This window comes from Herpailurus yagouaroundi, unplaced genomic scaffold (assembly GCF_014898765.1).
Source record: "Herpailurus yagouaroundi ecotype Mexico unplaced genomic scaffold, PumYag 163, whole genome shotgun sequence".
Classification (NCBI taxonomy): domain Eukaryota; kingdom Metazoa; phylum Chordata; class Mammalia; order Carnivora; family Felidae; genus Herpailurus; species Herpailurus yagouaroundi.
Window position 1 is genome coordinate 68079916 of NW_024412404.1, and position 9190 is coordinate 68089105.

At 61.4% G+C, this 9190-nt stretch overlaps 1 protein-coding gene and 1 long non-coding RNA gene across 2 annotated transcripts in view; one reads left to right on the forward strand and one right to left on the reverse strand.

The window, feature by feature from the left end:
* Positions 1-2163: 2163 nt before the first annotated feature.
* FUOM (fucose mutarotase) lies at positions 2164-6200 on the reverse strand. The gene is made up of 6 exons (XM_040486900.1): positions 6063-6200; positions 5267-5335; positions 3736-3806; positions 3447-3545; positions 2742-2815; positions 2164-2477 (listed from the first exon to the last, which is right to left on the reverse strand). The coding sequence occupies exons 1-6, from the start codon at positions 6145-6147 to the stop codon at positions 2411-2413; spliced, it is 465 nt and encodes a 154-aa protein (XP_040342834.1). The 5' UTR covers positions 6148-6200; the 3' UTR covers positions 2164-2410.
* Positions 6201-7298: 1098 nt separating this feature from the next.
* The window catches only part of LOC121037447 (uncharacterized), a 2487-nt gene continuing 595 nt past the window's right edge, over positions 7299-9190 (forward strand). Inside the window, exon 1 of the long non-coding RNA XR_005793785.1 lies at positions 7299-7406. This is a non-coding gene — a long non-coding RNA (uncharacterized LOC121037447). The remainder of the gene's footprint in view (positions 7407-9190) is intronic.

Sequence of the window (9190 nt, forward strand, 5' to 3'; positions counted from 1 at the left end):
TCCCACGCGTCTTCAGGAACAGTGACCATGGTCCTAGCCTGCTCTGTCTGGGAGAAAGGGGCCTGTGTCCTCCTGGGGCCATAGGTTTGTCCTTACACATCGAGAGGCCCCCGAGGCTCCCCCAACCCAGCACCCAGGCTCCTGGAATGATCTCCTCTCAGGCCTCCTCCTTGTATGTTGGGATAGGGCCAAGAGCATGGCAGAGGTCAGCGGTTGGGACCAGTCAGCCCCCCACAGGTGGGCCCTGGAGAACACAAGGTTGGACAGATGAGGGGAGCAGGGCTTGGGCCCAGACCCCAGGGCTCCTCCTCTGCACGCCTGCCCGATGCTGTGTGAGGTGCCCAGCCCCCCAGCACGGCCCGACGTGGCAGCCACAGGGACAGGCTCACTAGTTATTTCACACGAAGAATATGTGCCGTTTGTGCGTGCAGTTTCTGTGTGGCGATCATGCCCCTGCAGTGAGAGGGAAGCATTCAGTGCCCTCTGCCCCCAGCCTGAGCCACCCCAGTGGTCGAGACAGAAGGAAGCGCCAGGCAGAAGCCACCAAGCTCTCAATTCCAAGGCACCCGGCTGCTCCGGGGATGGTGGGCTTGTCCAAGGTGACCTCACAAGCCCCAGAGCTCCCTGTGTCCTTCCGTGGGTCCCAAGTGCCTCTGAGGACTTGAATGGTGGCCCTCATCCTGATGCTCTGCCTGACGGCTCACGTCTCACCGCCTGGCATCGTCATCCCCATGTTACCGCTGAGGAGACCCCACACTGGACAGCGACCTGTTCAAGGTCCTGCCCTAACAGGACAGAGTGAGTCTCAGCCTCACCTCTGTGCACCTTGCATGGGTCTGGGTCACCCCAGACCCATGTGTGTGTGGGGGGGGGGGGGGCGGAGGGGGGGCAGAAGTGAATCCTGCATGGCACACAGGAGGGTTCACAGTCCCTCAGGTCCCTCCCCTGCCAGGTCGGGGACGGCCATCTCCAAGCAGCTTGGGTGCGGGCAGTTGGAGACTGGTGCCCAGCTCAGATCCAAGGTCAGTGGTGGCCACAGCCCCAGGCAGCCCAGGCAGCCCAGGGTGGCGTTTGTGGCCAAGTCTCTCTCCAGCACTACTGGAGCCAAGGTTCCTCACGGGCATTTCCTCCAACCCAGAGGCACAGCCATGTGGCTGAGGGCACCAAGAGGCGGGTGAGCTGGGGATCTGGGAGTGTGCAGTTGAGGTGTGCAAGCCTCAGGACAGGAGACACTGGCAGAGGCAAGAGGCCTGTCAAGAGTGGACAATATCCCAGGGCATTTAACTGTACACTTTACACGTGTACAATTTATTCTGTCAGTTAAGTCTCAATAAAGCTGTTTAAAGAAAAGCCTTCGTGTGGCTAGAAGTGGCCGTGGGGTCAGGGGTCTGAGGTTAAGCCCCGGCAGTAACTCGCCCAGAGCAGGGTCCCTTCAGGTAGAGCCTCAGATCTGCAGCCCGGTGGGCTTGCCTGCCCTCTGGATTCTCCTCGACATACGGACACCAGCTCCTGGTCGCAAGCAGGGGCCCTTCCCCAGCCTCTGAGGCCGGAGGGCCCCTGGTCATGCCAATTCCTGCACACACATGGCTGGAAGAGGTCTGGAGGGAAAGGAGAGGGTTTGGGGAGACCCTGGGGTCCAGGGCAGTGGTGGCAGGATGCCTCCCACCCCGAGGCCCAACGCAAGCCTCATGCTGAAGTCACGACAGCCTCCTCCTCCACGCTGCTTCGGGCCGGCTGGCCCTTTGCCTGCTGGGCCAGGGGCGTTCTCCTGTCCTTTACCCCTCACCCGCCCACCTCCCAGGATGGTTCAGGCTGCTGCGTATTCAGTAGGCACTCAAGCACTGGAGACAGAGAACAGAGAACAAGAGACGTGCCCTCCCCCCCCTACTTCTCGGAGCATCCAGACCAGGTGCTGACACCTGCCTGCCTGGTCCTCTCCAGGGCCACCCACATGTCTCCCCACTCAGGGCCACCTGGGCAGCGGCTCCACCCACCTCCAGGCCTCTTGCATAGTCACGGCCCCCCCCCCCACAGTCTCCACTCCACCTGTGTGAGCTCTTGTCTCAAACTACAGGGGGGAGGGAGGCCTCACCTCCCATCTGAGGAGGCAGCAAAGGGGACGGAGGGATGGGCACTCCACGGAGCCAATGGCTTCCCTCGTGCTTAGAACCAAACAAGTCTTTGTGAGGGTGGGGCTGTTGTTGAGGCCTCTGGACACTGACAAACCACTATCGTTTCTGACATTTTCATAAATTGGGTGCATCCCAGTCCCAGGCCCCTCCCAGGACTGGCCTGGCCCCCCGGGGCTCCCGGTTGGCTGCAGTCTGGGTGCTCCAGAGCGGGGCCAGCTCATCTGTCGTCTGGCTCAGAGATCCAGATCTCCTCCTGGGCCCTGTGGTCTTCGCCAGGCCTAGCAGAGGGCGTCGGGGGCCAGCACCCCCTTCTTGAGGATGAGGTTTCCGTAGAGGGCTGTCTCCCTGCATAAGGAAGTGAGCTGAGCACCAGGCTGGGGCCCGCTGTTCTGCCACCCACCTGGCCCACCTTCACCCCAGGCGCTAGACTGATCCAGGGACCGGTCATCAGGCAAGTCCCCTGGCAGTCATATTCCCAGTGGGGCATCCAGTCTCAGTCAGGGCAGGGCTGAGCCGAGAGTAGGGGGGGCTCTGGAGTGGGGAGGAGGGCCCAGCATGGCCCAGACCCAGCAGGACCAGCAGGACCCCATGGGCCTGGCCAGAACTCACCCAGTTGCTACAACAGCAAAAGCCTTCTTGGCCCGCGCATAAAACTCAAACCTCTCTATCTTCGCCAGGGTGTCCTGGAAGGCAAAATGTCATGGTCGAGGGACCTTGCTCAGAAACCCTCAAGGGCCCAAGCAGGTAGCAGGGGCATGAGGTCACATGGCTGCTCTGAGGTTCATTTCTCTGGCTCTCCTTGCTGGGGTCCCAAGGATGCTTGGCCTCTGAGCTGTGAGGGCTGGACGGGCAGGAGCATGGGGGGCTGTGGTGGCCACCTGCCTGGGGCCCTTGTGTCCCTTGGAGCTGGCCTGAGGGCAGGAGGATGCCTGCCCAGGACAGAAGCCCCAAGCATCCTCTCCTCAGGTGGGTCCTGCCCCACACACCTGCCAGCGGATGGTCCTTGGAGGACAGGCCCACCCCCTCACAACGTGCCGGTGACACACGGCATTGGCCAGGCCTCTGACCACAAGACAGGGGCCGGGGCACCCCACTTGCCCCTGGCTCCACTCAGACAGGCTGGCGTGGGGGAGGGACCCTAGGCGAAGCCAGGTCAGGATCCCGAGGCAGGGCACAGCCACGTCCCCAGGGTCACTCTTCTGGGGAGGGGAGGCAAGTGCTGAGACAACTGTAGCATGGAATTTGGGGCCTCGGTCTTGTGCTCCTCCTGGCCTCCAAGGAGGTGAAGCCTTCCTGGTGGGGCCGCAGTCTCACCGTGCAGCCGGCCCCGGACAGGATGGACTGGTAGCTCCTCCACACCGGGGTCTGAAGGCCCTTCGTCCTGTCGCTGGGCACCAGGTCCATGACGGCAGCCTAGGCACAGAGGGGTCAGCTTCGCAGTCTGTCCGGTTGCCCTGGGTGCTACCAGGCCCCCACACTGGGTGACAGTTCAGGGGTCCTCCGTTCAGGGTCAGAGCCCTTTGGGGACACATTCCTCCCCACTCAAGGCAAGTGGGCCCCCTGAGGTCTGACAAAGAAGAAAGCAAGTGGAAAAGGCACTCACCGGGCTCTCTCCGTAGGTGTCCAGGGGCAGCAGCTTCAGCACGGCCTCCAGGAGCTGTGGGATGCCCAGGCCTGAGGGCACAGTGCCAGCCTGAGACTCCAGCCCTCTCCCACCTGGCTGCCGGTGGTGCCACCTGCCCTGTTGGCCTGTCCATACCGTTCCCCCTGGGCCTCACTCAGCTGGCCAGCAAGAATGCACTTGGGCCCAGGACAGAGAAGGCCCTGCAGGCACGTGCTGCCCGCCTGGGGACACTTACTGGGGCCACACTGGCATCTCCCCGCCCTGTGGCCATCCTGGCTCTGGGCCTGCCCTGCCCGTCCCCCTTCACTGCACTACACAGGTTATTGGTGGTGACCTCAAAGTCATCTGTCAGGAAGGGCACCTGGGCCACTTTCCTGACCCCAGAAGTCCCCCGACATGACCCCTGAGTTGCCACTCTTATCCTGTGGTGAGCACAGTGGGGCCTGGGAAGAGGCTGTCCCCACGGCCCCTGTTCTCCCGTAGAACTGGGTCCTGATTGTTAAAGAACTCGTGCGCATCGTACAAAACTGGGAAATACAGAAACTGCTGGTGAGAAACCCCGAGAGCACTTCCTTTTGCCGTCTTCTCTGCTCTTCTTGGTGGTTGACTTGTCCGCAAGCCTGGGCTCCGACCCCTAACTGCTAGTTTCCACTAACACGCAGGGCGTGCGCGTCGCTTGGAGGCTTGGCTGCTCCTTGCCTCCCAGCATTTGGCCTTTCCCACGGCCCATCCTCCTTGGGTCATCTGGCTCAGGGTGTAAACTGAGGCACAGCTGGCTCATCTCTGTCAGCAGGGAGTGGAAGCCAAGGCCACTGGGTCTGGAGCTGGCAGCCCACTGAACATGCCTCAGACCACTGGCCTGCGTTGTCCGGGGCGGGGCGGGGGAGGGGTTGGCCCACGTTTCACATCTCTGTGCCTCAGTGACCTCGCCTCTCCATGGAGAGTCATGTCCCCCTCGCGGCATCGCTGAGGGCGGGGAAACAGCCATGCCCAGTTTGAGCCCAGTGCCAGCCCAGGTAGGACAGGACGCTGCTGCTCTTACCCCCCCTGCCCAGACCTTACTCTCGGTACAACTCTGCTACCTCTATCACCTTGGGGATCTGGTTCCAGGACTCTCCAAGTCAAGCCTCCTGCCCACCCCTTAGGGTCAGAGGGTCTTAGAAACAGAGCACGTGGGCACCTGGAGCCTGTAAGGCCAGGCCACCAGTACTGGGATTTCTAGTGAACACCTGACCTGGTTGTACTAGTGCTCAGCCAGCCGATGAAGCTCTGGGCCTCAGTTTCCGCACTTGCTTGAAGTTACCAAGTGGTGTCTCAGATGGAGCAGGAGGCCCAGGGTCATCGCTGGGGTTGGGGTTGAAGAGGGTCCTGGTACCGGGATTTCCTGGCTCACTGGTGGGTGCTTGGGGAATGAGTGGGGATGGGGACAGAGCTGCCACACTTGGGGAGCCGAGAGCGGGGACGACTGCCCATCCACCCTAATCCACCCTGTCAGAGGTGGCCAACTCACCGTCGCCACGGATCTCCTCCGGGCCACACCTGCATATGGAGGAGGTGGGGAAGTTCACGTCTGCAAAAACTGAACAGCCATCCAACCTGATTAGACATCCCTTGGTGGGTCCTTGGGTCTGCGCAGCCCATCTTGCAACTTCGTGGGTGGGCGCACACCTCCGGTCACCTGCTCACTGCCCTCTCCGACCCCTCCCATCAGAGGTGGGGGGAGGGGACAGGGAGTTTCCCAGTGGTGTAGAAACTGCAGGTGTTTCCAGGACGAGGGCGGATTTTGGACCCGCGGCCTCCACCCAGCAGGGGCGCCCCGTCCTGAGAAGCTGCCCCCGGTCCGAGGCCCATGGCCCCAGGAAAAGATAAAGCGCCGCAAACAAATTGGTGTGACCCTTCGGGGGCCGTCTGGGAAGGAGTCTGGCGACAGCACACCGGGCCTGAGGCCGGAGCTGGGAACTTGGCCGCCCCCCCACCCCCAAAAGCCAGGCTGATGGAGGGGCCGGGCCTCCCGGACACAGCCCTGCCTGGAGCAAGGGTCGCTGTCCTCGTGACCTTCTGGGACCAACCAAAGTCGGGGCAGGGGCTTGGGCCACCGCCCGGGCCTCAGTTTCCTAAAGGACGCGGGACGGGGAAGGAGGGAGTGTCCTACTGGGAAGTCGGATGGGGCGGCCCATGCAATGCCCCCACCACCCTTCCCTGGAAGCGGGAGTCGTCTACTGGCCGGGCCACAGCCTGGGCCGGGCCACCTGCCCGGCTTCTTCCGAGGGTGGGGGCCCCCGAGGCCCTGTCCCCGCCGCGCTCACCGATCTCGTCTCCGTGCCCCATCCGCGCCAGGGCGTAGAGCAGCTCGGGGGACAGCAGCGCCGGGACGCCCTTCAGCACCACCATGCTCGCGGGGTCTGGAGCGGGGGACGGGGCCTCGACGGAAGGGGCGGGGCCTGGAGCGGAGCAGGCGGGGCCTCGACGGAAGGGGCGGGACCGCGCGAGGCGTACCTGGGGCTGGAAGCTCAGAGCCGCGCTGGCTGACCCTGGGCAGGGGTGGTGACAACCGGCCCAGCCCCACAGGCGTCTTCCTGGGCCTCGCGTTCCCCCCTACGTCCAAGACCCGGGCGTCGTGTGTTTGTGGTCCGAGCTCTCCGCTGCCGCCCCTCGCGGCCTCCCCGCCCGCCTCCGCTACGCCCCCAGGCCAGGCTGAGCCCCCCAGTCGCACCCCAGACCGCCGGGTCTCTGGTGTCGCTGAGTGGGGAAGGGCGGGTGACCAGACCTGTCAGACTTCTTTAACCAACATTCTTCCTTCAGGACACCCGCCGGCCTGCCCTGGGGTGGGGGAACCCTGGAGGGCAGGCAGCTGTGGCCTCTGGGCTAAGTGGGTGTGCTAGGAGCACCGCATTGGCGTTTTCCACCCTGTCCCCCAAGTGTCAGCCTGCTGACACCCCTCAGGTAACTGACTGGGGTACAGCGCCCCATCCCAGGACAGCAGTGCCCTGACCTGCCAGCCTTCCTCAAGACTGGATCTTCCCACCCCCACCTTCCCAAGATGAGGTGTCCAGACTGGGGGGGGGGGGGTGCTGGATCCACAGCTCCTTCCAGTAAACAGAGGGAGCACCTTGCCTTCAGCTGGCCAGAGTCCCCTGCCTGCTGACCCTTGTCCCTGCCACCTGGAATCTGGATGCTGGGCTCCCTCCTTAAGAGCCAGGATCACCAACCATCTCAGGGTGTCACCACCTCCTGTACACTCCTTGCTGGAAGATGCCCACTTCCACAGCAGGGCACCCCACAGCCTGTCTGTGCCCAGGGCTCTGTCAGGTTCTGGGGCCTGATCCTGGTAGCCGGTAGCTAACTGCCATCCCACAGTGCCACGGGCACATCTCCACTGAAAGACGGGGTTTATTCCCTTCCCTTGAACCAGGTGGACCTTTGTAACTGCTTTGACCAATAGAATATGCTGGAAATGGTGCTGTCTGGCTTCTGAGGTTAGGTCATAAAAGGCAGCACGGCTTCCTCCTGATTCTATCCTCAGAACACTTGTCCAGGGAACCCAGTCACCATATTGGCAGGAAGCCCAGGACACACGGGAACCTCCTGGTGGATATGTTGGTCCTTGGCTCCACCTAGGCCCCGCTGATGCAGCACCAACCACCAGAAGAGTGAGTGAGTGGTCAGGAGGCCCCAGCTTAGGCCCCAGACACAGTGGGATAAAGACAAGCTGACCCATACAGACTGTGAGAACGGCTAGTGATTGCTGCCCTAAGCCACTAAGTTTAGGGGCCATTTGTTACACAGCTCTAGCTGGCTGATGCAGGTGGCTCCTGGGCCCTGCTAAGATGGACACCAAGAGCCCCACCAACACTGTCGTTGGCCTTCAATCTGTGTCTACTCTCTTCCCATCTGCTCCCACACTCAGGCTGGAGGGCAGACAGCAGAGCAGATGTGCACACGTGTGCTGGCCTGGTCGTACCCCACATAAAGACCCACCACCAAACCTCACTGCCCAGTGTGCAGATGGGGACCCTGTTCAGCTCCAGCCGGCCCTTAGCCCCAGGGCCTCACCTCACAGTGCGGCCCTGCTCACCTGCCCAGGGGGAGACGGCCCGACCCAGAGCCGTGGGCAGGCTCTCTCCTTCTGGAGCCCGCCTTCTTCCGCTTCACTGCCACATGGACTCAGGGTTGTGTGGTCCGTGCTATTGTCATGACCCCCAGCCCTGTGGTTCTGGGAATGCTGGGAGGCCTGGCTTCTCCTGGGAAGGTTCTGTACATGAAAGACAACAAAGCCACAGCAAAAAAGAAAGAAACAAAGAAAGAAAGAAAGAAAGAAAGAAAGAAAGAAAGAAGAAAGAAAGAAAAGAAAGAAAAGAAACAAACAAAGAAAGAAAGAAAAGAAAGAAAAGAAAGAAAGAAAGAAAGAAAGAAAAAGAAAAGAAAGAAAGAAAAGAAACAAAGGAAGAAAGGAAGAAAGGAAGAAAGGAAGAAAGGAAGAAAGGAAGAAAGAAAGAAAGAAAGAAAGAAAGAAAGAAAAGACGTCTCTGTGTTTTCCTGCTGGGCCCTGGGGTGCTTGGCTGGTTGAGGAGACAGTTGGAAACCAGCCTGGCATCTGGCAGGGCCAGGAACGCAGGGCCCTGGGCTGCCCGGTTGGGCAGGGTGAAGGCAGGAGCCGCCAGGGGCTGGAAGGGGAAGGAGGGGAGGGGGGGAGGGGGGGCAGGGGGCAGGGGAAGGCCAGCAGGGCCTGTACCCGGGCCATCCGAGTGGCTGCCTCCACCCTGGGTGAGGGTTGTGCCTGAGCAGTTTGAACTCCAAAATGGAAGTGTGCAAACATGAGGGGAGAAGCCAATCTGGTACAGAGAGATAAGTAAGGCAAGGTTTCAGCTTCAAAACAAATCAAAATCCCAAACAATATGGGGCCAGAAGTCCATTAACTCCAAGGAGTGGGAGCTTCGCCTCGGGGTTTGTGGCCCCCGGGCAGTGTCCTGCTCAGGGCTGCCAGCGATGCTGTCACTCACGGCAAAGCCTGTGGCCGCGTGCTAGCCTCCCTGCAGCTCAGCCCAGAGCCCCCAAGCCAGCTCTCACTCCACCAGGCCTAGGGGGTGGGCTCCTGTCTCTGCCAAGTTCTGGAGCCCAAATAACCCTGTGGATACAGACATGTGAGGCACACGGAGACTCTGACGTGCATGTTCAATGTTTAACAATTTCTTGGCTTCTGGCTGCACACGGCTAAGACAGGGTGTGAAGACCAGTCTCGGATGGGCCCCTCAAAACTGGCTCCTCAGGAGGCGCCTGGGTGGTTCAATCAGTTAAGCGTCCGACTTTGGCTCAGGTTATGATCTCACGGTTTGAGTTCGAGCCCTGTGTCGGGCTCTGTGCTGACAGCTCGGAGCCTGGAGCCTGGAGCCTGGAGCCTGGAGCCTGGAGCCTGGAGCCTGGAGCCTGGAGCCTG